Below are 26881 nucleotides of genomic sequence, written 5' to 3' on the forward strand. Positions count from 1 at the left end.
TGAACCTTGGATAGGTTTCCTTCTAAGTAAACTCAATTGAGCTCAGTGGGGCTTATTCCCTGGGAACTGTGAGGACTATTACATAAGTGAACACTGAGGATCAGTTTCTCATACAATTTACCTGTCCCCCTTTTCGTCTGCTTACTATTTATATATATATATACTGCTGTAACCTTTTGAGCCCTAGGGGTGTTTCAGTCCTGAGTACACTGACTTGCCAGTAAGCCCCATGAAAGGCTGTGCCTGGATGAAGGAGCATGTGATTTGCATACAGAAGGTCCTAGGATCAGTACGCAACATCTCCACCTAGGGCTGGGATTTGCCCAACCAGATGCCTGTGGGAAGCCAGCATGCAGGACCTGAGTGCGAGAGCACTCTCGCCTCCTGCAGTTTCCAGTGACTGGTATTCAGAAGAATACTGCCTCCGATATTGGAAGTAGAACATAACCATCAGGGTTAATAACCCTGCCCTCCATGAATTTCTCTTAACACTCTTTTAAAGTCATCCAAGTTGTTGGCCATCACTTGCCTCTTGTGGGAGTGAGTTTAATTAACTATGTGCTGTGCAAAGAGAGGTACTTTATTTGTCTGTCCTGAATCTTTCAACATTCAGCTTCACTGGATGTCTCTGAGTTCTAACGTTAGGCAAGACAAAGAAAATCTTTTTTCTACCATCTTTCTCCATAGCATCCTGAATTTTATAGGTCTGTCATGTTGCCTCTTGAGTCGCCTTTTCTCTAAACTAAAAAAGCTTCTAATGTTGTAATTGTTGCATACAGGGGAACTGCTCCATTCTCTCAATCATTTAAAACAGCAAGAAAGAGCAATGAATTTGGCCAGTCTACACCCATGCCTTCATCCTGTGTCTTGGTCTCATGACCCTTCAATCCAGAACTACTGTGGTTCTCAAGAAACAGCTATTAAAATGATGATGATGATGATGATGATGCAAAGACCAGTTTGGCAGAGGAGAACATCAGTTTCTCAAAGCAGCCAATGAATAGCAATGCACAAAGGAAGTACAGCAGAAGAGAAAGGATGAGAGGCTGCAGCCACACTAGTCAGGAGTGAGATACACTAAACCAGCTTCCAATTAAGCTAAACTGTGTTTTAATATTAATCTATAACTGTGCAGGCTCCAGGAGAATAGAATGAAATTGTTTTGTTCCTTGTGTACCTCCTGTGCTACTTATGAGTTAAGCCGTGGTTTGGCTTAGCATGCCATTGGAAGCCAGGCTCATAGCAAATAATGCACTGTTAGCAATATTTGTTCTCTCAGTCTGGAGAAGACAAACCAGGAGCTTGAAAATGACATGCCAAGCCAAGCCAAATCTTAGCTCCCAGCAGTGCAGCCACAGTAGGACCAGAGGAGAAGCAAAGTGGCAATGATCTCTCCAGGAGCTTGCACATTTGCACTAAGCCATGGTTTGGCTTAGCATTATTTGACTGGGTCTGACTAAAGGAATGTTCATAGGCGCCGACTCCATGGGGCTTGAGGGGGCCCGAGCCCCCTCAAAAATTCGTTTGGGGGGGCTCCGCCCCCCCAATAATCTCCGGCGCCCCTCCAGCAGAGCGCCATCGCCGCCCCTCCCCCAGCCCAAAATGCACAGGGAGGGGCGGGCTGCATGCCTCCTGCCCTCCCTCCCGAGCAAAAGCTCCACCCAATTTCCTTTGGAGCTGATTAATAGGCGCAGCACGCTCTCCCCTATTCGCTCACGAGGAGGCGGCGCCACTTTATTTGCATATTCATGAGCTTATTTATTATTCATGAGCTTTCCCGGGCCCCCCCAATATTTTTTATAAGTCCGCGTCCCTGGGAATGTTATCGTGTTTTATTAATGTTCCTTCCTAGAACCAGCACTATGATCCAATAAAATAAAAGTATTATCACTCATTTTAAAATTATTCACGGGACAAAAGGACAACAAGTTTTAGAATGTGTAAATCTTTGTCTGGATAGTGATCTTATTTCATTGAAAGCAGTAAGCCATATCTGAAAAAGAAAATTTGATCTGTACATACGATCTGTAGCTAAACAGCCAAAGGATAAATAGCTACATAAACAATTGTTATGGGCTTAGCCCTATACCCTCCGGGGAGATCTTATTAAGCACTGAACAGAAGGAGGAAACCATTGGCCCTGCCTCTATCCCAGGTGACCAATCATTTTTCAGTGTGCAACAGAATTAAGACTGCCATGCATAACTTGGGGGAGGGGAATCACTTATCAATAGCTAATAGCATGAATACTGGAACAGTTAAAAAAGCAAGAACACTGAAAACCCAGGTTATCAGTAAAGGGCCATTCATCCTTTGATAATCTGAAAAAAGGCAGTTTAACAACATACTGCAAACATAGTCTGGGGCTGGGGGTAGTTTTTCAACCTAAGTTTACATAGGAGAAAAAAGGGTATTATGAGTTTGTGGGTGCCTTGACGCACCCATAAATTCTTGGGTGCCACACCCTCCCCATAATTCCTAAGTCTAGTGGCTGCTGGAGTTTAATCAATGCTCGGAGTATTAAGAAGGGCTGACAGACACTGCATTTAGCAGTGTAAAAATACAGGCCAATGAAGTTTTTCTGTGCTTAGAAATCACCTGGGAAAAGAGCCATTATGGAGAACCAAAGGAAGGTAATGGGCGATGATGATGAAGACAACAATTATTTAGTAAATTTGTATACCGATTAACAAAGCAGATACCTTGTGCTAGACAGCAGATGGGTGTGAGCCCTTCTTTCCACTAAGCAGTGTGTTAAATGCAGCAAGTTGAGCAGAGGGACCGTGAGTCATGTTTTGATTTCTTATGGATCCAGGGCTGCAGCAATGGGAGAAACAAGACCCGATTGGAGTTAAATGCTTTGAACCCCTCCATCATAGGCCCAGGTTGCATATATGTGTAAATAAACTATATATCATAAAGACATCACAGACTCCACTGTGCCTCATTCCAAAAGGAAACACAAACTCTGAGTAAAGCACTTGGATTCCCTGGAATATCATACCGCTCAGAGATTGGGGTGGCATGTAACAGTATTATGTGTAAGGGGAGGAAATACTACTTGGGTATTTTCGTATTATGTATACAATCCTGAAGTAGTCAGAAGTAGAGTAAGAACAAATAAATATTGATGAGGACTGAGCATGCTCCATGACCTCCATAAAATGTTGGGTGTGTGTGTGGAAAACTAGGGGAGACAAGAAATGGTCTGCTTGAGCCCCTTACAATCATAGTACAGTACATACTGGAGTATTACACGGTTGGCTGTCTAGCTAGCTAAACCCTAAATAGGAATACTCATGTTTAAAGGGGTAGAATACGCGGCAACATTTTGTCGAAGGTCCCGCTTGTTTCAGAGGGGGCGGGGGGGGGGACCGGCCTAACGAGTTGCAAGAATCCGCAATGACCTACAAATCGCAATAGCAAAACTAGCCCTTAAGGATCGCGGCAGCGCGCATTTGTTAGGAAGGAACAGATCACAATGGACGCAGTTTCGCCGGGACGTCCCCAGCAAGCCCAAGCCGTCGCTTTGCTCGCCGCCTCCGCCCTGGCCGAGGCGGGGAAGCCTGGGGAAGCGGGAACTTGTGCAGGAGGGCGGGAGGGATCGGCCTCCTTTAGGGGAAGGAGGGCCTGGGAGAATTGGGCGGCAATGTGCAAACAGCGGGGGACTTGCGCCGCAAGCCGTTAGGAGGTCGACCAGCAGACCCGAAGGCTGCGATCCGGAGCGCGCTTACTTGGATTAGCAGCCTTTACAAACTTTCCAGTAAGCACGGCGAGGATCGGAGTAGCCAGAAGCACCGGCAAAAGGCAAAATATGCTTGTCTGGCCCATGTCGGAACATTTTCCTGTCTGGAAAGCGGAGGAAAGGGCGGGTGTAAACAGGCCGGGTCGGGTGGCGCGTTTCGATTGAAACTTTTGTTTGGAAGCTCTTTTGCTTCTGCTGGGCTAGAGACCTCGGGCGAGATACGTCACTGCTTAATCCGGGCAATTTCTCTGCTGGTTATCTGAAAACTTCATGCAAAGCTTTTCTCTTCCTGCTCCGGGCACTAAGAAGCTGATCCTAAGTGCTGATACTCAGAAGCAAGCAGCGCTGCGTTCAATGGGGTTCACTTCCTGGTGAGTTATATGTAGCGTCGCAGCACAAGGCTGCAACCGTAAGTTCCTTTCTTTGGCACGACTTTGCTCTCGAGTCTGTATTTTCAGTGCCGAGCTGCTTCTTGGGAAGCGTGTACTAATGACTAAAACCACCTTAGAGCCTTATTTCTCTTCACTGAAAAATCACAGTTAACCGTCCACCCTGCGCCCTACCCCGGAATTAGGGGGAAAGACTTGACCTGAACTTGGCTTCATCCTTTGGCCTGACACTCGCCACGCTTAATTTTGCACCCTCTTGGGTAATAACGGCATTGCTGCAGATTAACGCAATGTTGATGAATTATTTCCACGACTTCCTCCATCCTATTTAATTCTATAATGAAATAAACATTATCTCTGTCCCTGTCATGTGCTTTAGAGATGGGGGGCATGTGGCTCTCCTGTTGTTGCTGCACTACAACTCCCATAATCCCTGACTGCTAGCTGATGGAAGTTGGAGTCCTGCAACAACTGGAGGGCCACAGGTTCTGGAGAACAGCGTTTAAAGCAGCGAGAGCCTACATAGTGCTCCCTAGATGGTTTGGACTGCAACTCTCATTATCCCCATAATTGACTCTCTCTGCTAGCTGGGGCTGATGGGAATTGTAGTCTGCAATATTTGGTGGGCACCACTTTGGCTACCACTGCTTTAAAGCATGTTGGGAAACAGAATAGCCTGGAATAGTTGCATTAACACAGCTGCAAGAAATTGATTTCTAGAGGTGCCAGCATCTGTCCTTGAAAGATGCCATGCATATTTTAAGGGAAAGTTTCAACAGGTTCCACTTCTGTCATTGCAGTGCAGCTATCTGTTAATTTATCACTTCCACACTGCTAAATCAGGGAAATGATAGGAAATATCTATCTATCTATCTATCTATCTATCTATCTATCTATCTATCTATCTGGTGGTGCAGTCACTCTGAGAGAGGACAGGTTGGGTTTTTGTTAAAATGGCCCTTTTGCCAAAGATCGGCTTTTTGAAGGTTGTAACAGTGCCTAATGAAAGAATAAGGATAAGTTACATTTGAAAAAGAAAATAAGGGGTCACATGAAAAAAGCATTAGAGCTGTGCTGCTGTGCTGACTTGGGAGCAAATCCTATGGAACTCTGTGGGACTTGCTTCCGAGTAAATGTGCATAGGATTGTACTGTGTCAATCATGTATTCATCCTGGCATTTTTGAGTTGACTCCTCATCCACAGTTCCTAGGGAAACTGTGCCCAGATGTCAAGGATGAAAGTGCTCTAGCTTCCTATAGAAAGGTGGCATGTCATGCTGTTGTGAATGAAGCTGCACCTGTTTTTAAAAAATCACATTTGCACAGCTGGTTATCTTTATCAGTTCCCCATGTGTAAAATGCCATGGAGATACCTGGCATTGCTGTGTGTTAGGGATGGGGATTTGGTACTCAAAGATCTTTAATTTTTCTATTACACTTTTATTGCTATATTGCTTGCAAATATCTAATATTCTTTTATTAAGATGCATTTTTGTGGTTCTAAAGAAGAGGCAAAGAACTCTAATAGTAAATGAAAGATGTATTAACTTCAAAATGCAATCAGTTTCCCCACATTATCTTTCAAACGTCCATTCTTCCTAGTTTTATCAGCTTTGGGGCCCGTTATATGCCTTAATATGGGACTTAAACAGCCCAGGTGGGAAGATGCTGTTTTGCCCTCTTCTATGCTCAGTGCCTCAAGTACAGCTTCTGCTATTTCCTTCATCTGGGTGGATTTTGCGTGTTCTTCAGCGTTTTGCTCCTCTCCCTCCATTTCTTCACAGGGGCTGCCTCTTTCCTCCATCTTCCATTTCAATCCCTTTCAGTGGCACCAGTGCTCGTTTGGCTGGCAAGTCAAAACATGCGCAGCCCCTGGCAATGTGACACCAGAAGATGGCTGGGCCGCAGGAGCTTGGGGACCCTCTGGGGGAGGGTGCTTTGGAGGCCGAGGCACCTGCTAGTTCCTGCTTGGCTGGCAACAGGCTCAACTTAGACGTCTACCCAGAGGGCTGTCGCCTGTTCCTCAAGCTGTATGAGAAGAGAAGGGAAGAAGTGGAGCAGGTGGAATTCTTGAGGCTGAGCTGCAATGAGGAACTTATCACTTCCACACTAAGCACCATTCCGGTCCTGAAGGGCTTAAAATCCCTTGTACTCAAAGGTAAACTGCATGCTTCTTTTCTCTTTCTGTCTTTTGACCGACTGTTTCACTTTTTAATTTATATTTCTCCCATCTGTTTAGATTAGCTTTTAGGTTTCCTTCCCCGACCAAGCCCATCAAAATGACCTTAGGCCACTGTTTCTCACAAAGGCGCAAAATGGTCTGACTCTGCTGCAATCCTATGCATTTCCCCACCTCAGAAGTAAGTCCCACTGTGTTCAGTGGGGCTTACTTTCTGCCAGGAAAGTGCATGGTACAGTCCAAAACTTCAAACCTATGCACGCTTACCCAGGAATTGAGCATGGTGAGATTTACTTCTTAGGAAACCTGCAACGGGTGGATCTGCACCCTCTCTTGGGAATGGGCCTGTTGTGTTTAATCAAATGTAAACCCACTCTTTTCAGTAGGGCTTTCTCTTGTTGGAATGGACATGGGGCTTTCGTTATCTTCTGCTGAACAAAAGTCAGGTTTTACTACTGTATTCCTTCTGACATTTGGCTTGGAACAGACCTTGTTTCAATAGTGAATGAAACGAGACTGCTTTCTGATCTTTAGTTGTGGAATGGGGCTTGCAGAAGTGAAAAATGATGATGACAGTTCCATATCTGTCAAAATGCAGAAAGTGCCAAATTGGGACAGTAGCTTCCCTTCTTACTATGATTATATTACAGTAGAGATGATTTACTCTGTGTCTATGTAGCAACATGAAAAAGCTTTTGGCGAGATATTTACTCTGATTTTTATATGTCTCATTTAAGCTGAGGGGGTGCTTTTCTTCTTCCTGTGATTCTCTCTTCATCACCCACTTTTTATTCTCATGCCACCTTCCCATAAACGGAAAGCTCTGTCCTCTTGCTCGTCTTGGGAATGAAATGGGCAGGCGACAGAATTCTTCTATGTTGTGGGATTTTTAAAATACCCGTCAAAAGCACAGAAGGCAGGGGATTCGATGTTGTGCTGTTTGCCTTTGCCTTCCTCTGCCTAAGCCTAAGGGTCCCTACCCCCTAGCCATCTGTAACATGCGCACTACATTTGGCCTGAGGTCTTAACCATATTTACTCCAAAGTAAGTTCCATTGGAATCTGTGGGGCTTACTTCAGGGTATGCATACATAGGCTTGCATGGTTTTTTCAGAACAATAGGGAAAAGATCAGGCTGCAAATTGATAACCATGTTGAAATCGACAAGGCGCGTTATATTGGCTAACACGTTTATGACAACACAAGCTTTTGTGGACTGGAGTCCACTCCATCAGATAACCTGTAAGGCATCACAAAATACGCCCCCCCACTTGTGGCAAACTATCTTGACTACTCTTTGCCTTTTGAAATTGGTGTGGCACTCCCTTTAGGAATAAGCATGTGTGCCTAACTCTTGAACTGTTTTGATCTTTTTTTTGTTTCAAGTATCTACAGCAAAAACAGCAACTGTAGCTTTCATTGATGCAGCTAAATTAATACAGTTTCGGCTGGCCAACCTATTAAAAACCTAGGTTTCATTAGCACAGGTATTTATAATAACCAGTTTATACTGAATATAAGCAACAGTAGCTGTGTGTGTCTCATGCGCAGCTGCAAGCTACTAATCTTGTTGCTTTATTATCGTTGTTATATATTGGACTGAAAGCTAAGGGGCCAAAAAAGACACCTCTTTGTCAGTGTAGCATGTTCATCACTCCTGCTGTAGCCCTGAAAGCAAAAAATCCAGACCCACTTCCACTGACAGTTATCGGGTACCTGTAGTCCCTTCATGCCCCAAATCCTTCAAGCTTCTTGTATTTTCCAATTATCTCTGTTCAGTCTTCCATATTGTTCCATTGGATATCTATATGCTTATATGAGGCTAGTTAACGAAGATCCTTGCAATGAGACTTTCTCTTCCTGCATTCTCCTGGCCCGCAGGTGGACACACCAGAGATGAAATTGGCACTCCCCAGAGAGGGTTGGTGGCATCATTGCCGCAAGAGCTGGGGGAGCTAAGCCACCTTGCTCATCTGGATCTGGGCTTCAACAGCTTCAGTGCTCTGCCTCCCTGCATCACCAAGCTGGGCAGCCTCAGGAGCCTCCTGGTGAGTCACAACAGCTTGCAGGGGCTGCCTGAGGACTTTGGCCAGCTCAGCAACCTCACTTTCTTCTCCGCCATGAAGAACCAGCTCCAAAGTCTGCCACAGAGCATAGGGGAGCTGGCAGCACTAGAAACACTGGACCTCTCTGAAAACGCACTGGAATCACTTCCCGAAGAGATTGGAAACCTGCATAGTTGCACAGAGCTGGATCTCTCAGGGAACCTATTAACAGGAATCCCTAGCTCTCTTGGTAAGTTGTTCCCAAATGCAAGAGAAAGGGAGTAAATATTTTAAGATGCAATTTGAGACTAAACAAATTGCGATATTAAAGCTACGACACGTTCAGGGTCACATGGCATAGCTGCAGTTTTTCTGTGCAAATGTTAGGAAGTAAGTCTCATTTAACTCAGCGGGGCTTGCTTTCACAGAATGAGCTTAAATTAGGTCATTTTTGATGAAAGGGAATACAAAAAATGCAAATATTTAATGAAACATATATAGACCTCTTTTTAGTAGGTGTTCTCAAAGTGGTTTACGATACAACTTTTTAGGAAACCCAATAGTTAGAATCTAAAATATTTAAAGTTGTTAAGATTTGCAATGGGAAACCCAGTCAGATGGGCAAGGTATAAATAATACAATAATAATAATAATAATAATAATAATAATAATTATTATTATTATTATCATTATTATTATTATTTTATTATATTCAGCCTGAAGAAAGGCACAGTCTTTGCAGCAGCACTGTCACTTTACTGATAACCAGAGTCCTGACTAAACAAAAAAACTTTTCTTGGCCCTGTTTCAGATTTGGTGAGTCTGCAGCTGGAGGGTGTTATATAGCTGCAGAGGGATCCACTACTACTAATGGTGGTACCCACATAATCAGGATGTAAGTGTATTATAGCACAAAGGGAAGGAACCTTTTTCAGCTTGAGGGCCATATTCCTCAATGGGCCACATTCTGGGGACCGCATGACAGTGGTGAGCAAGGCTAGAGGCAATGTAGGTAGAGCAAGTGATTTGACTCTTTGTACAGAAGGCTATGTTTTAGCCTTGCAAAAATCATAGGGATTTTACATGCGCCTCCATACACACACCTCTTCATTATTGAGGTGAGCTACAATGCCAAGGGAATACTAGGTTTAAGCCTGACTCCCTCTGACCTTTGTTAATTAGATTATTTATTACATTGTGTTCCTCAAATACCAGGCACGTTCCTTTTGGCTAGTACAAGAACCTTTCTATGGTAAATGTTTATGGTATAGATAGATAGATAGATAGATAGATAGATAGATTCTTTATTGTCATTACACAAGTGCAACATTGCACAAGTGCAACGAAATTGGATGCCATCCCTTAAAAACAACAAAAGCAAAACAACAACAACAACCAAACAAACCACATTCCAGCCACACCCACACCCACACCCATCAAACTCCCAGGTCATGCTATCGAGTTACAGCATTCAAAAAGGCCACAGCTCTTGGATAGAAACTATTTTTCAGTCTATTTGTCCTTGACTTGATGTTTCTATATCTCCTGCCAGAAGGCAGTAGTGCAAACAGACTGTATCCCGGGTGAGATGAATCCTGCAGGATGTTGTTTGCTTTCCTAAGACAACGGGAACCGTACAGTTCTTCCAAAGATGGGAGAGGATGACCAATAATCCTTTGGGCTGTGGTTATGACCTTCTGGAGCACCTTCCTCTCCCTAGCTGTACAACTGGAGAACCAAGCACAAATACAGTATGTGAGAATGCTCTCTATGGAGCCTCGGTAGAAGGACACCAGCAGTCTCTCACTCAGATTGTTCTTCTTTAAAAGTCTGAGGAAATAAATTCTCTGCTGGGCCTTCTTCACCAGAGCAGTGGTATTTGCGCTCCAAGTCATGCCCTGATCGATAGTCACTCCCAAAAACCTGAATTCCGCCACCCTCTCCACCCGTTCCCCGTTGATATACAAGGGCTGAATGTCCGCCTTTTTTCCCCTGTAATCCACCACCAATTCCTTGGTCTTAGCCGTATTAAGAGCCAGATTGTTCTCTCCACACCAAACACAGAGCCGCTCCACCTCGTCCCGATAGGCGGACTCATCCCCTCCTGAAATGAGCCCCATATATGAGTATGCTGTATAAATTTTATATCTATCTATTTATCATCTATCTATTTATCTGTGCATGTATGTATGCTTGAGGGCTGGTTTTTATTGTGGTGGAAGTAAGCAAGACCCCAAGTTCTTTTCTTTTTTGTTATAAGGGATTTGCAAATTGTGAATGGAGGAGAGTTGCTTGCATATAAGGATTTACAAAGTGTAGGCTGATCTCTCTCTTTCCCACTCCTGCTCTGACTTGCAGGCAATTTGCAGTCTCTGCGGCAGCTACATCTTCACAGCAATCTTCTGGTGACAGTTCCTGCATCCCTGGCCGGCCTTCCCAACTTGTCCAGGCTTGATCTGCAAAACAATAGGCTGCGCAGCATCCCCCCAGAGATCCAGAGCCTCCCCTTTGTGCATCTCCGTGGTAATCCTCTAGGAGAGCCAGAGGTGCCGCTGCAACCAGGTTAATTGCTTTTCTTCTGCCTGATTTGTTCAACAGCTGCTCTGGAGACAGTCAGAAGCTGCTGTATGATCTGCGTGGCTGGTGCAGAAGGCAGCTCTGTGGTTGTTGTTTTTTGTGAGATGTGTGTAGACACATCTGAAATTGCAGTCCTTACAATATGAAGGACTGGTTGAAAGACCGCCTGGTTGGTTTTCACAGGCAGCTGAGCCCCCTTCAGTCATTCCTCTCCATCCCATCAAAATTGCCTGGATAGAAAAAGCTGGGCTTTGCCCTTAAGCTCCGCTGCTGCTGCTGTGTCCTCTCCTGGCCCTTTCCCCACCATCCAGGGAGCCTGCCCTATGAGTATAGGCTCCTCATGTGACCCAGATCCAGGGCTTTTTTTCAGCCGGAACTCACTGGAGCTCAGTTCTGGCACCTCTCAGCTGGGAGCCATTGCCATTCTAAGAGAACAAGGGAGGCACTCATGGTGAGTTCTGGCACCTCTTTTTCTAGAAAAACAGCACTGCCCAGAAGTACATGTGAACAGGGAGTAAATCATGTGGGGAGCGCATTTGCCTACAGCATGCTTCCTTCTTCAGACCTTCCCATCCAATGCATGGGGAGCGAGGGTTGAGGGGGGCAGCAAGCTTGGCCCTGCTTTTCCCCTCACATTACTGCGACTGCAAGAGGGCACATCATCTGAAGTGGACTCAGATTTGGCTCAAAATGAGGCACAGCTGAAAGCAAGAGAAGGCTGCTAAGAAGGGTGGGCAGCCCTTAAAGCCAAAAGAGAGACCAATTTGAATGCAAATTGCCTTCAAGCTTCCTGGGTGTTTCTCCCAGGCACTCTAAAGCCAGGTTTGTGGTGGGTGACTTTGAAGCAAACAGGTTGATTCGCTTGGTGACTTTACTTACAGTCGCTGATAAATGAAAATCGCCATTACCCTTAGACAGGCGTTGCTTGTGAATGTCACTTTCTCATAGGACGGGATCACCAATCTGGTGCCCACAAAGACTTTCATGGGTACTTCAGGGCAGATGTCCCAGTCTCTGAGCTTTCATGTTGAAAAAGGGAAGTCAGTCTGTAGCCCTCTTAGAAACAAAGTTGTGAGGTAAAATGTGCAGGTGCCTTCCAAGCAACATCTGTGGCGTGCGAGTGAATCTGGTGTGGCCACTTTGTATATGTTCCTGGTTCTGAGGGGTGCTCCCTATTGCTATAGACAGCAGCCACATCTCTCTCTGTGTGTAAGTAAAATCTATATAGCATGACAACGTCTGTAATCATGACCAGCAGAACATAGCTGTCTTCCCGTGGTTAGCATAAAGGTGTCGGGGTGGCTGCCTCTCTAATTTTGTGTTGTGCATTGCAGCCATTTTGTGTTATGCCCTGCTCTGCCAACAGCTATTTTGTGACTCTCTCAACATTTGAAATGTGCCCACCGATCCATAAATGTTAGTGACCCTGTCATAGGTTTTATTTTGAAATTCTGGTGGGAGTTCATGTCATAGAAATCATGGTTAATATTCAAGTGGTGAAATATCTGGGGCTGGCCCTGTGGGAACAAGGCATCAACAACAACAATTTTATTATTTATACCCCGCCTATCTGGCTGGATTTCCCCAGCCACTCTGGGCAGCTTCTATCACATATAAAAACATAATAAAACATTTGACTAAACCATTTGTCTTCAATGGGTGGAGCAGGACCCACCACTGGTTTGTGAGCTGATCAAAGGGGAGTCACAACAGTAGCCCTCCCACCATACAAATATATGATAAAGAAAGAATTGAGGGCCAAGTGCATGTTTTTGGTTTGAAAATTTGAAGACTACTGTACTCATTCTTGCAGAAGCACTTAACACGTTCTGTTTATATTCATGTAAACTTTGTTTTCTGACTTGTTGCAGACTCAAACTCAAGGCCAGAAAAATTACAAAGACTATTCCTTGAAGCTGGTGAGGATAGGTATTTCACATACTTTTTTTGGCCGGTGTCTTTCTGTACTATCATCATGTTAGAGTATCTTCCTAATTCACTTTTGGCATAATATTCTCCTTGCTTCCCATGGCTCCTGGGAGGGAGGGATATACATCTAATACTAATAATAATTGTACTGTGATGCCTTGTTCAGTTGTTGATGAAGGGGTAGTTTCTGTGGGTTAATCATCCCCGTTTTTTACAAATGAGCCAAGTAGGATTTCTAAAAAGAAACTGGTTGCAAGTTAACTATCAGTGGCAAACTCATTGAAGGGAGCAGGGCCGTTACCACCAAGTAACGTCTACAAGCAGCGCTCAGGGACATGGGTTCTGGGTTCCTGTTTCCTCTGGGACTCTTGAGTGTGGAACAGCGGCCACTGTCTTTGCTGTTGTTGGTCATTCTGCAGTTGGAGTGCCATCACTGTTTGAATCTTTGGGATGTTAAGATTGCTACTAGTCCAGTAATAATAATAATAATAATAATAATAATAATAATAATAATAATAAATTTTATTTATACCCCGCCCTCCCCGGCCAGAGCCAGGCTCAGGACAGTTAACACCAATAAAATTTCAGTAAAAACATAATAAGAAAAAAGAAAAAGAATTTTTTAATAAAAAAAATTCAGGTTAAAATGCAGGCTCATTTTAAAAGGCAAAACCATAAGGGGAGGGAAACATAAAGGTCAGACTGAGTAGTAGCAATCATCACCAGATAAGCCTAGAAGGGGCTCATACACCCAGGGGCCAATGGCCCCCTCATTCCTGGAGCCTGCAAGTGGGACCTCTGCATACCAGCCCTGAAAGAGGAAAAAAGCAAGGAAAATATCTGAGAATAGCAGGGATAGGCTTAGTTTTAGTTTCTTATTTTACTTTGGCACTCTTATATCCCACCCATCAACTTTGCGGAAACACAGAGTGGCTAACAATATGCCATATCAAGAAAAAATTACATCAAGTAGCAGTGTTGGGAAAATGTTTTCACCTTGTGCCCAACTAAGGCCAATGTGGGGAGACAATCAAATGCCATTTGGGAGGGGGTGTCATAATTAGCTGCGAGGGGGCACCACCAAAAATGCCCTGTCTTCTATCGTTGCACACCCAGCAGAAGCTAAAGTTGGAATAACAAACAGGTGGTCCCTAGCAAATCTTCATAGATGGGTAAGGCTTAGGCAGTACTGGAGGAAGTGCTCTCCTGGGTACTTGGATCCCAGGTTGTTTAGGGCTTGTATTGGGTCTGGAATGTCACAAGTCACAAGTGTAAGGGATTTGAGGACCAGAGTAAAGTGATTTCACCCTCCCCCCCCCCAATAACAGCCAGGTAGTTGCCAGTTCCAAACTCTGCACTCAGACATGGCTAGGAACAGCCATATCTGATAGTCATTCAGTTATCCTCCAAATATTCTAGAAATGGAACCCAGGTGCTGTTGAAGGTGATGAGACTATCTGTTCCTTTGGAGCAAGTATCCAAAACTCAGTTACCACCATCAGGGTCGCAGGGAGAGCAGGGAAGCCCATGGGATTGGAGTGGTCTGGAGTCTGGATGCAGCTAAGCGAAACACAGTGTAGTCAAGCCTTAGAACTGTATCTAGAATTCTGACAGTCTATAGATATTTATAACCCAGAACTTTGGAGTAAAGAGGACTGTAACGTTGTAGAAACATCCGTGCTTCTCTTTGTATCTTCTAAGCTTTACTGTGACCCCTGAAGGCTGCAGAGTTTTCCTAGCTTGTGGTGTCCAGTTTTGCTTCCCCTTGGGTGCCACCACTACTTCAGTAAATATCCACTTCCAAAAGCACTCCCCTGACCCCCAGTGGGTCAAGCTGAAGGACCATGACATCCTGCTGAGTGAAGTCCTGGAGCTGCAGCCTCATGGGATTCATTTCCAGAAGGTAAGAAGAGCTCATGAAGCCATAAAGGAGTTTAGGCTAGAACTGCGCTAATTCCCCCAAATCTTTCAGCTTGGGTGTTGGAGAAAAGAAGAAGAAGAAAAATATTGGCCTGCCAAAAAAGTGGCCACTGAGAACCCTGTGTGCTAAATGTGATAATGGCTGGGTTGCTTACAAACCACCCTTTGTGGCATTTAGGCTGTTGCCAATGAGGTTTGGCTTAATAAAATGCGAGTTCCATCAGGAAAAATGCCCCAGGACAACCATTCTGCTTGTGAGATATGTAGAATGTGGAAATAAGATAAACAGAGTTCTAGTTTGGATAGGACCTCTCCTTTTTTAGAAAACAGTGGCCGAAAAGGTATTTAATAATATAATCCCTCCTTTTTGCAATATGTTTTAAGAATAGTAAAACAATTAAGCGCATTATAAAACCCACACAGATTTGCATGCAAATATTATGAAACAACCAGGAATTCAAATAAATAAATAAATAAATAAATAAATAAATAAATAAAATGTTATTCATTTACTCAGATTGAAGGCTGAGGGTGACAGATTATAGGCACTAAAAATGAATTGCACTAAATGTCATAAAAGTTCCCATCTCTCTGGCTGTTTAGCCCTGGCCTCCGAAACCCAGCAATGGTGTTCTTGCATGTTGTATGCATTGCACCTTCTGTGCTTTGCAATCACTGTTGCATGCAGCATCCCCAGTTAAAGAACCAGTGCAGGTCTGAAGGTTGGCTGGAAGTGTATAGAAGTTCTTTTTCGGTTCACAATGCAATAAAACCAATTTCTTACTACTAGCATGTCTGTGAGCTATGTGGGAACTGCTGCGTTTCCCCCAATCTTGACGCTGTAATATGCAACCGTCTATGCTGTTGCCTTCTCTGCTTCCTCTTTATGAGGTACAGCAGAAATGAGACACACTAACAACCTTTGCTTGCTCTCCACGTCCTCCCCAATGGCTGTCTGCTCCTGAGGTCCTTCTCTTGCTCCCTGGAGTTATGGAGAAGTTTCCTTCTCGGTGGTTAACTCATGGAAACTGTCTTGTTCCGTCTTGTGTTCTTCAAGGAGGTGCTGATCTGGCTGCCATATGCCTCCACGCAGTACCTGCACGACCGTGAGATTGTAATTCGAACCTTCAGTGGGCAAAATTGGAGTGACTTGAGAACCAGAGTGGAATGGAAAGAAAAGCCAAAGGTAGGCCGCGAAGCGCAACGGGTTGTAAAACATGCCAGTTACCTCACTTCTCAGCGAGTTCTTCCTTGCATCAGTTGGGTGCCATATTGAATTCCTGCTGGAAGCTTGGAGGGAGGGCTGAGCTGTAATCTGCAGCTGCTTTCTCTTCAGTTTTGCCATGTGTTTCCCCTAGAGATTGTAATACACAACACCCAGTTCGTTAACTCATTAAGGTCCTGCACCTAGGCAGGACCATTAAGGTCCTGCACCTAAGTCTTATACTTGGTTTTATTTGCAACCGAGATGGGTGGCCTTTCACAAAGAGCCAGCATAGTGTTGTGGTTAGGCAGGGGAGACCCAGGTTCAAATCCCCACTTGTTGGTGAAGCTCAGGAGGGGCCAGTCACTGTCTTCTCAACCTGACCTACATGACAAGATTGTTGGGAGGATCAATTGGATAGGGCAACAATCCTGTGTGCCACTTTGAGCTCTTTGGCAGAAAGGTTGGTTATATGTGTAGTACCGTTAGGAATTGCATTCTCATTTGTTGGCCTCTCTGTTCTGTGTACTGCCAAATGAGAGAGCTTTTAAGGGAAAGTTCCGTAAGTTAGTAGGTCTGTCAAACACAAATTGGACAAATTCAGATGTGATGATTATGAATGATCAACATGCTTGAGCTAGTTATTTCTGTGAGTCAGCTAGCTGTTTCATCATCTGAACGCCCAGATTGCAGAGGAGATGTCCTAGTTTTCTTAAAACCAGAGTTTCCCGGTTTGAATGCCACAGGGAACTCTGGTATAAGAAAGCAGGAAGTCTCTTCTGAAGCTGGGTGTGTGAGATGAGGATGAAGGGGCACACTCAAGCTTGTTGCTCATTATGTACAACCCAACAGGCTATGGCCTGTTGTTGGAAGTGGCCCTGTTACATTTGAGCCAGGCCAGCTTGTGGATATTTGTAAGGAGTATAAGACCTGCGCTCATTTTCAGTGCCTGATTCCCTCTGTTTAAAGTATTGTTGCATGTTACAATGGCGCCTGTCATTCCTTCCACACCCTCTGACAGAAGCATGTGGCCTGCTGCAGCGTCCCTCACTTCTCCTGGTTCTTGGTTGTCTCTCGACTTGTGGAGAATGAATGCAGAGTTCCTCGGGAGGGAGCCTTGCTATTTTCAACTGTCGATCCCAACATCAAAGTGACCTTTCCCCCTGGCGTGACTGAGGAGACGAGGACAGTGAAGCTCCAGGTAAGCCTCTGCCCAGGAAGCCTAAAGAGTCCAGAAATGTATTCAAAGATTGGAGATTTAATTTTTTTTAAGTCCTATTCCAGTCAAGTTGCACAGTTTAGGTCATGAGTGCCTTAATGTTGCCCTGGTGTTATAAAATCAAAAAGACATGCCCTGAAAGAATTTTGGAAGCTCCTATTTGACTTATACAGTCACTGCTCAAATAATTACTTTTAGGAATAAAACTATTGACACCTGTGTCTGGAATCTTTCCCAATATTGCTTCTGAGTGCAGCCTTTTCCACAGTGTAAGATCCCTCTTTGGTGAGACCCTTCACTTTCAGGACCATTTTTTCAAGACATTGATAGCTGCTGTGGGAAGGGGAGTCTACAAAGTCCATTGCTTGTGTAGGAAACCCCCACACTACCTGATGGAGCCAATTCCCCCCCTTTTTTTAAATGTTCAGGTGCTGCCCGTGTCTTCAGAGGACCTACAGGAGATCACAAATGATCCTGAGACGGTTGCTAGCCCCCTCCTCTGCCTCTCCCAGAATTCCAGCATCGACTTCCTTCAGCCTGTAAAAATTCAGCTCCCTCTGCCCCCAGGAGTCACAGGTAGGTTTGATCTAGAAATTCCCTCAGCAGAAGGGTTTTGACAGAACTGTTAATGCTTCCTTAGAATTACCACACCTGAATTTCACAGGCTAGTTAAATTTGCAGAACGTTGGTACAATTAAATGCGCTTTCAAGCTGGATAGTTAATCTTCTGTTGAGGAAATTGGGTTGTGCAAGTATAGTGCACTATAGCACACTGAACTGCAAGGTGCTCTTATTTATTCTGGGCCACGCCAGTCATTTCACAATTTCACAAGTTCCATTGATAATCCAGTGCCGAAGGCCTTCTGGCGGTTCCCTCATTGCGAGAAGTGAGGTTACCGGGAACCAGACAGAGGGCCTTCTCGGTAGTGGCACCCGCCCTGTGGAACGCCCTCCCTTCAGATGTGAAGGAAATAAGTAGCTATCTTATCTTTAAAAGACATCTGAAGGCAGCCCTGTTTAGGGAAGTTTTTAATATTTAATGCTGTATTGTTTTTAACACTCAATTGGAAGCCGCCCAGAGTGGCTGGGGAAACTCAGCCAGATGGGCGGGGTATAAATAATAAATAATAAATTATTATTATTATTATTATTATTATTGGAACAAAACCTCATCCATCCTGATTATGCACTGAATATTGTTTGTCCTCGAGGTCTGTAGATAACAGCATATTTTCTTGGGTCCACAGGTCTGACCCTGGATCGCTCCAGGGTGCATCTGCTGCACAGTGACTGGAATGCTCAGAACTGGAATGACATCACCAGTCAGGTGGTGCTGGAGTTCACCCACCTCTATGCTTTGTTTGAAGTCACACACTTCTCCTGGTGAGTTGACCCAGGAGGCACACTTCATACATCTTCTTGGGCCAGCAAGAAGAGAAGGCTCTATCCCTTCCTGCCCTCTATACACATTATATACAGTGGTGCCCCGCAAGATGAAAGGGTTTTTCGGTTTTTGCGACGCTTCGCTAGATGATTTTCCCTATGGGCTTGCTTTGCAAGACGAAAGCCCATAGGGAAATCTCCGGGGACCTCTTTTAAATGCTGGCGGTGGGGAGCAAAGCCTTCCCCCCCCCGGACTTCAGAAGAGGTCCCGGAAGGCCGGCGGGGGCAAAAGGCTTTGCTCCCCACCGCCAGCATTTTAAAAGCGGTCCGGGATAGCAGGGAAGCGCTTCCCGCTATCCCGGACGGCTTTTGAAGGCAGGCGGGGGGGGAGCAAAGACTTTTGCCCCCCGCCAGCCTTCAGAAGAGGTCCAGGACCTCTTCTGAAGGCGGGCGGGGGGCAAAAGTCTTTGTCCCCCCTGCCTGCCTAACCGGGGGCTTTTAAATCGCCCCGGGACTGTCCGGGGCGATTTAAAAGCGCCCGGACGGCTTTTGAAGGCAGGCGGGGGGAGCAAAGAGTTTTGCCCTCCACCAGCCTTCAGAAGAGGTCCAGGACCTCTTCTGAAGGCTGGCGGGGGGCAAAACTCTTTGCTCCCCCCTGCCTGCCTTCCCGGGAGAGCGGAAAAGGCAGCGCTGCCTTCCCGCTCTCCCGGAAAGGCAGGCAGGGGGGACAACCCCGCCCGCCTTCGGAAGAGGTCCAGGACCTCTTCTGAAGGCGGGCGGGGGGCAAAAGTCTTTGTCCCCCCTGCCTGCCTAACCGGGGGCTTTTAAATCGCCCCGGGACTGTCTTTGCTCCCCCCCCCCCCGCCTGCCTTCAAAAGCCGTCCGGGGGCTTTTAAATCGCCCCGGACAGTCCGCTCTCCCGGGAAGGCAGGCAGGGGGGAGCAAAGACTTTTGCCCCCTGCCAGCCTTCAGAAGAGGTCGGGGGACAGACTGTCCCCGGACCTGGTCTGAAGGCGGTTTCCATAGGAACGCATTAATTGATTTTTAATGCATTCCTATGGGAAACCGTGCTTCACAAGACGAAAAACTCGCAAGACGAAAAGACTTGCGGAACGAATTAATTTCGTCTTGCGAGGCACCACTGTATAACGTAAGAACTGGGAGCTCCACAAAGAAGAGACCATATTCATCCAGTTGTTTCCTCTTTCCTCTGAACAAGGGGTGGGAGTGGGCAGTCCACAGTAAGATAACTGTTTAGTATTCTTTGTTAAATGGTCCTCGGTTCCTGCTTCTCCACCAGGCAAGAAGGATCATACGGGGCTTATATGAGCCAGGCTGCAGATCTGATTCTGGTTCTTACCGATTTCCTGCAGTGTATACTTGAACATAGTCCAACTCAGGCTATTTGTGTCTGTCTAGGACATTTAGCAAAGAATACAGACACAGAGGAATGCAATCTTATAGGCACCAGGTGTGCTGGACAAAATTTATAGTATCATAATGGCTTGTTCATGTTGCTGATTCACTCAGACATGGAGAATGTGAGTTGATCACATGAAGGCTGGCTTTGTATCTGCAGGGAAGCAGTTGTTCTGATGCCTCATGCTTCACAGTAAATGCAAATGCACCATGGCACTTGATCCATCTGCTTTTAGATGCTTTGCTGCGGAATAGTAGATACTGGGATTGAGTTAAGAGTTTTGCTCAGGGTGAAGAAATTGAAATGAACACCAATCAGCACAGGCACATTCAACTCATCACGCTAAGTATTGTCTCTGAGTTGTACCTTGTGGAATGATCATGTTTTGTTTTGTATGTGTATTCAATAATGAGATTCACAGCTTCTTCCTTTTCCTCAATCACACATCATTTCCTTGCTTTTGGCAGGTATTTAAATAGCTGAATCAGATTGCCCCTACTTGGGGGGGGTCTGTTTTCTGTATCATCTGTGCAGTTTTCCTTTGACAAAGAAGTGCAATTGCACACCTCCATATGTTTCTTCTCACATAGAGAAATAGAACTTTGCACTCATGCCACCCCCATTTGCAATATATGTGCTCACAAGCGAAAAAAGCAAACAAATCAAAATGATTTTGCAAATCCCCACTCTTTCCCCCAGGTACTGGTTGTGGTGCACCACCAAGACCTATATCGGTGGCTTTGCCAAATATGTCTATAAAAGGTTGCGCATGTACCAGGTGAACTTCATAGCTCTGCAGAGGAAGAAAGATCCTGAACAAGTCTTGCTGCAGTGTGTCCCAAAGCACAAGGTAAATTGTTCACTGTCCTGGTTTCGTGTGTGTACATGCACATGCAGTAGTGCCCATCCGCTTGTGAACTGCAAGCATGAAATGCAGCCAAGAACATATCTATGTTTACAGCAACTTGTAACCCACCAAAGTAAACACGGCCCTCTGGTCACCAGAGGATCAGTAAGCCGCCTGCTGTTGCTCTCTTCCTGAATTGCAAAAAAAAGAGGAGGGCACAAGTTGTGCAGGGCTGGAGCAGGAGCTGTGCTCACTAGCATGAGCTATATAATGCATGAAATCCAGAGAGACCTTTCTGGGTTTGAAGCGGGGTGGGTGGGAACCAGCTGGTTGTGAGTAGAGCCTTCTCCTATGAATACTTGAGATTGGCTTTGTGCGTTATTTTATAATAGGCATCAGTAGAAGTAAGAGCAGCAAGCATGGTGGGAGCAGGAAACATTGGCTAGTGCAATCTGTGGTTTGCTGCACAGGGTGAACGAGCCCAGCTTAGGTGTTCAGCTTGGCATGAGTCCTCATAATGGGGGTAACAGAAGCAAATAAAGCAGGAAGAATGGCTGGGGCAGTGCAGCAGAAGCTACCCTTTCAACACTGGGTGTCACTGCCGTTTGCAAAGGATGGGTGTGGCAGGGTGGCAGTGACTTCAGGGTTTTATGGGTGCACTAGTGCGCCCAGTCTGATACCCTGCTGGTGTGCCCACGCAGCCCAGACCTTGCTACTGGCCTGGCAAGTGGCAGCAGCCCTAGGGTCAGGAGGGTGGTTCTGAAGCACTGCACCAGCTGCTCTTGAGTTTATGAAGCTTCTCCCTCAGAAACCTTCATCCTCCCATTGAAACCGCACAACGAGTAATGAATTGGCCCTGTGAACCCCCAAGATCTATTTTTTTAAAAAATCTCTTCCTGGATGTCTTGTAGGTTGATCCTGTTTTGAAAAGGCTCCACGACAGATACCGAGGCCCTGAGCCATCGGACATGGTAGAGATGGTTGAAGGGGAGCAGTTCTTTGCAGCCTTTGAACGAGGCATCAGCATTGATGCAGGTAAAGTGCAGCAGAGCCTGCTTGTGTAAATACCCCGGAAGAACAAAGGGACTTGGCCCTTGCCTGCCAACCTGAAATCTGTTGACCCAAAGGGGTCTTCTGAAAGGAGGAGGCTTTTTCAGGGCTCAGAAGTGATTGTGCAGCCACAAGCTTAAGTCAGACTGGCTTATAAATAATAATAGCAGTACCTCTTGATTTTTGTGCTGGCCACTGAATAGGAGAAGCCCCTTCCTTGGCTACCATTGAGATGCTAATGTAAGATAAGACACCATGTTTTCCTGGCCCTTTGCCTGTCAAAAGGGGTCTGCTCAGCAGGTGATATTCTCCTGCATTGGGCCATAGTGGATGGTGGGAAATCCCCCATACCAGTTAGTGAAGACAGATCATCTATCAGTGAGTATGTCCATGCAAAACCATTGATTTTCTCATTTTTGCCGGCCAATTAATGATGCAGAATCAGTGGGGGGGGGGACTGGATTATCCCAGATCCTCATCTTGCCCCCACACCCCAACGGGCCAACTTTGACAGGTGGGCAGGACCCTATTTGTCTTGCTGTCCCTTGATTTTTAGCCTTTTATAGCACTGTGGCTTAATGCAAACTGATTATTTGCCTACATTGCCTCCAACTTAACTCAGACCGCCCAGACTGCACTGACGGAAGGATTTCATTCAACTTTTTCTCTCACTTGAAAAACATGAAGGAAGTCTACATCACCTCTGAAGTGGACAGGAAAAGCAAATCTGTGAAAGGGCAGGTACATCGGTTTCTCTTTCTTGGCCCCAGCCAAGTTTCCCATGATATATTCATTTATAATTTGCATCTTAATAAATGGGCACATGTCTCATTAACAAATGTATTCCTTTTCCTCGTTGTCCTCATTCCCAATCATGTGCCAGTTCATAAACAGGTTTACTTATCTTCTCAGAGTCCATGGCCATGATCCAAAACATGAGTGTACTTAAATCCTGCTGAAACAAATCAGAGTTAATTGCTCCAGTCCCACGTATTTCTCTGGATTGCACTCATATGTTTGTGAAAGGTGCAGAATCCAGTCCCTAGCCCAGAATCTTAATTTTTTTTTAAAATGCAAAATGTTATAGAGAGAAATTTCAAAACATGCAAGCCCTATTTGCAAAAGGCTTCAATGACTGATGGGGTCCAGGTAGGGTCTCCTGCCTAGGCTTCCCAAAACGCCTTCACTTTTCCAAGCATCAAAACTGTTATAAAACCTCAAATATTGGTGCCAAAATAAACCATGCAAATTTAGCTAGCTATATTTTCCAAGAAAGCTCTCTTAAGCAAGCTGAGAGATCATAAATTTTAGTACGTGTTGTGTAACTTGTTCCAAATAAGACCATAGGCATAAATTATATTTAGTTTCATCATTTTGTGCCTGGGTAAGAACATAATCTTCTCTGGCATACAAATTCAATGGTTTTGGTGGGGCAGAGGAGGGCAAGTGGGGAAGATGCCAACTCTGGCTTACTGACTTCGAAGAACATAGCATGAATCCTCTGTAATCAGTGGAGGATGCACTTTATTGCCCTTAATATCTGTGCTAGCAGGAACAAGGGGAAATGGTGGAAGGACCCCGAGGGACAGGCAGGGAAGTAAAGATCACCCAAGGCGAGAGACTGGGAAAAGAGAGGAGAGTTCCAGGCATCATTTTCTGTGGCTGGCTGGGATTAAGAGTTACTTCGGATAGAGGGAAGATTCTGTATTTGTGCACCATTTTTGTATTTTAGATATCCTGCTGCTGATTTTCTCCTCCCTTGTTTTTGTTATGCTGCAGCGGTTAAGAGAATCTGTATTGTATGTGGGTCTGTAGTCTACAATGTGTTTCCTATTATTATAATAGCATTTTTGTAACTTTTTTGATCTTTTAAGGTTTCCTTTTACCGAGGTGCTGTTCCAGATGACATTCCTGAAGAGGTTACCAAGAGGAGGAAAGGCCCTGATTCCCATTGGCTAGCCACCTTGCCAATCAAGCTACCCGTAAGTTGCCTAAGATCCCTGGTTCAGTCCCCAACATCTCCACATAGGGCTGAAAATGTCTCTTGTCTGAAGCCCTAGAGAGCCACTGCCAGTCAATGGAGACAGCACTGAAGTAGATGAATCAATGGTCTGACTCAATATATAGTAGCTTTCTATGTTCCTAAGTGGAGAGATAATTGTGGCAGGTTTGATTGCTGTGTTGTTGGTTTCTCTTGGCCCATGAATAATAGACATATGTGGGTTTTTTATTCTGTTTTGGCAGAAATTGAAATCCCAGGGGAAGGAGCAGCCTACAACCCCAAATGGCTTTTCTCTCCCTCCTCTGAATTTGGGGAATGCTGAAACTGGCTACTTGACCCAGGCCAACCTACTTGCCATTGCCGGGCGTGTTGGAGCTGATTGGCCAACGATTGGCTTAAACCTGGGTTTGTCTTACCAGGAGGTAGAGCAGATACGATACAATTACAGGTGAGTGAGGCTGAATCTAGCCCTAACGTGGCAAAAACACTGCCAAAACAGCCAAATAATGATGGAGCAGGCTCGGTAGTTGCAGAATATTGAGCATCAGTTGAGAAAGAAAAATGAAACACTGATTATTTTGACCGGAAGCCAGGGAGTCCTTGAGCTCCTTACAGCATAATATAACAGGAATGGGAAACTCCAGATGTTGGTGGTATTCAGCTCCAGCCAGTACAGCCAGTGGTCAGAGATTCAGGAAGTTATTGTGTAGCAACATCTGAAGAACTTTGCTAGCATATAGCAACAACCTAGAGGGGAGGGTGTGACTGGCTGGCACCCTGAACAAGAGCACTCCAACACTTGGTAGCAGGTCCTAGATCTTCTCATTTTTTTCTTGCAGAAGTTGTTTTGTCTCCCTCTCTCCAAACCTCAGAAAATGACTGGAAAACGAAAACTGGGATTTGAAAAATATTGGGGCGGCTGGCAATAGATGGGTGGAGGCCAGGACTGAAAGAAGTGAAGGGCTGGAACTTTTGATGAGTGCAAAATCCAAAACCAGAATCCTTCTGGTCTTTAGACAATTATAGAAAATGTCTGTGAGCTTCCATATCCCCTCCTCTCTCCCTGCCCCATAAGGACTGAAGCTTGTTTTTAAAACACGTGTGATTTCTCAGGTGGTGCTAAATTAGGCAGAAGAACCTGCAGCTTTGATAATGCTGACCTTTCTGTTTCCGTGTCCCCTGCTCTACGAAGCCAGTTGGTAGGCTTCTGGAGAAGTGGTTGGGTTGCTGCCTAATCTGAAATTTATTTTTCCACTGGTTGCTAATGAAACATGTCTTAGGATTTTATTGTTTTATGCTTTGTGTGTTTCAAACTATTGTAAGCTGCCTGGAGCAAATGAAAAGGCATATTGTAAATATTTCAATGAAACTCACCATTGTGTGCTGCGCCATCTGCATTTTCCAGAGACGACCTCGGTGCTCAGGTTCTGCATATGCTCTTCTCCTGGGCTCAGCAAAATGAAAAACACCCCGACTGTGTCAACAAGCTGATCAGTGCCATGAAGGAGAGCGGCCGCCAAGACATAGCAGATGAAATCACAGCCATCATTGCGCTGGGAAGGCAAAAGTACAGGGAGTCCATCAGGAGAGTGGGTCTAGACCAGGAGAGCAGCACCGAAGACTCTGCCATTGCCATGGTGTAGCTGCCGGCAAGAGGCCTCCATTGCCTTGCTGTGGCTTGCATTGGGCAGGCAGGAACCAGGCAAAGGACTGGCAGTGGATCCGTGAAAGAGCTGAGGCTGAGGACTGTTGACAACATGCATCTAGCCCCACGTACTAATGATTGGTCTCTTGTCAAGCCCCCATATGTTCTCACCCAGGGCTGCTAGAATGAGAATGACCTGCCGAACATTAATGACGCAGAGACATGCTGAGCCCTAAATGTTGCCAGTTTGGTGACTTACTTATTTCATGTCCACCACTACTATGGGGGGGGGACCCATCTGTGATCTGTTGTTAAATTCAAGATGATTTCTGTGGGTGTCACCATACCCTCAGACACCCTCCTTGGTTCTTGGCAAGGCCTCCTGCCCCTCCTAAATTGCATTCCGATTCTTCCATGGGGCTCAGCTATCTGGAAAACAGACGCTACCTCCCTCTTAGCACTCCCCCACCCTGTGTGCTTGTGGGCCCCACAATGGAGTGCTTGGCCTACTTTTTTGCTTGGCCAATAGTTTGGTGTGTGCTTTTTTGGGTTGGGTGTTGCCTACTTTGTCTCCATTTTTATTTTGTTGTTTGGGGGTGGCAATTGGTATTTTGCCTCATGTTTTGAGGGGGAGGTTTCCTGAGCATTGGCAGTTTTTCTTCTGTGGAATGGGTATTTTGTGGAACCAGTAGAAGAAATTCCACATTGTTCTAAGAAGCTTGTTCTCTCAGCACAAGCGCTTCCTCTTGCCTGATGGGATCTCCTTTCTCCTCCCCTATCTGCTGTTCTGGGGATTTTCCTTACCCATTTGGGAGGGGGCATGGGGAAGGGGAGGAAAGCCTCATTGTGCTAACAGAAGTCCTTGTGTGGGCTTCTGGTAGCCGGACCAGTTAGTTAAATCTGGCATCATGACATTTTCTTAGACTTCCAAATGCACCCCTTGGCTCCAGAAAGGTTGGAAGGCCATGCTCAGAGAAGATTCTCTCGTATTCCCCCCAACATGCATGGCTTTAGATTTTATTTTAATAACTGAAGGATCATGGGATTTGGGAGTGTGAACCAGGAAGTGACATGTGCCTGCTATCTGCTGTCAGACTTTACATCTGGTTCACTTGGGGAAGGACTCTGGGCCTACTACTCCCAGTTGGGGGAACTGTTGCTATGCCTTGTTATTAACTGCCAGTTTCTTCTGGTCTCGGCTGCTATCTCTCAACCTAGCCTACCTCACAGGATTGTTGTGAGGATGAAATGCAAAAGCATTGAGATGCTTGGAGGAAAAAGGCAGGACACAAATGAAATAAAAACAAAATTCAAACCTTCACATTGTC

At 45.4% G+C, this 26881-nt stretch overlaps 1 protein-coding gene and 1 long non-coding RNA gene across 4 annotated transcripts; one reads left to right on the forward strand and one right to left on the reverse strand.

Annotated features, from left to right (window-relative positions):
- The first annotated feature begins 3643 nt into the window (after positions 1–3643).
- Positions 3644–26871, forward strand: PIDD1 (p53-induced death domain protein 1). 3 transcript variants are annotated; one of them, XM_081922316.1, is made up of 16 exons: positions 3645–4116; positions 5919–6292; positions 8194–8607; positions 10716–10919; positions 12806–12863; positions 14565–14766; positions 15841–15969; positions 17009–17188; positions 17635–17782; positions 18454–18589; positions 20709–20859; positions 21768–21891; positions 22529–22647; positions 23781–23888; positions 24151–24356; positions 25314–26871. In XM_081922316.1, exons 2-16 carry the CDS (start codon positions 6028–6030, stop codon positions 25549–25551), a joined length of 2682 nt encoding a protein of 893 aa, XP_081778442.1. In that variant the 5' UTR covers positions 3645–4116; positions 5919–6027; the 3' UTR covers positions 25552–26871. The 3 variants fall into 3 exon arrangements, with proteins under 3 accessions (XP_081778444.1, XP_081778442.1, XP_081778443.1); XM_081922317.1 differs by having other exon boundaries at positions 3645–3831; XM_081922318.1 differs by lacking the exon at positions 10716–10919 and having other exon boundaries at positions 3644–4116.
- LOC309376328 lies at positions 13325–25348 on the reverse strand. Its single transcript, XR_014171161.1, has 3 exons — positions 25283–25348; positions 16012–16137; positions 13325–13674 (listed from the first exon to the last, which is right to left on the reverse strand). It is a non-coding gene; the product is annotated as an uncharacterized lncRNA (long non-coding RNA).
- Positions 26872–26881: the final 10 nt, after the last annotated feature.

This window comes from Podarcis melisellensis (assembly GCF_964234715.1).
Source record: "Podarcis melisellensis genome assembly, chromosome: 1".
Lineage (NCBI taxonomy): Eukaryota > Metazoa > Chordata > Lepidosauria > Squamata > Lacertidae > Podarcis > Podarcis melisellensis.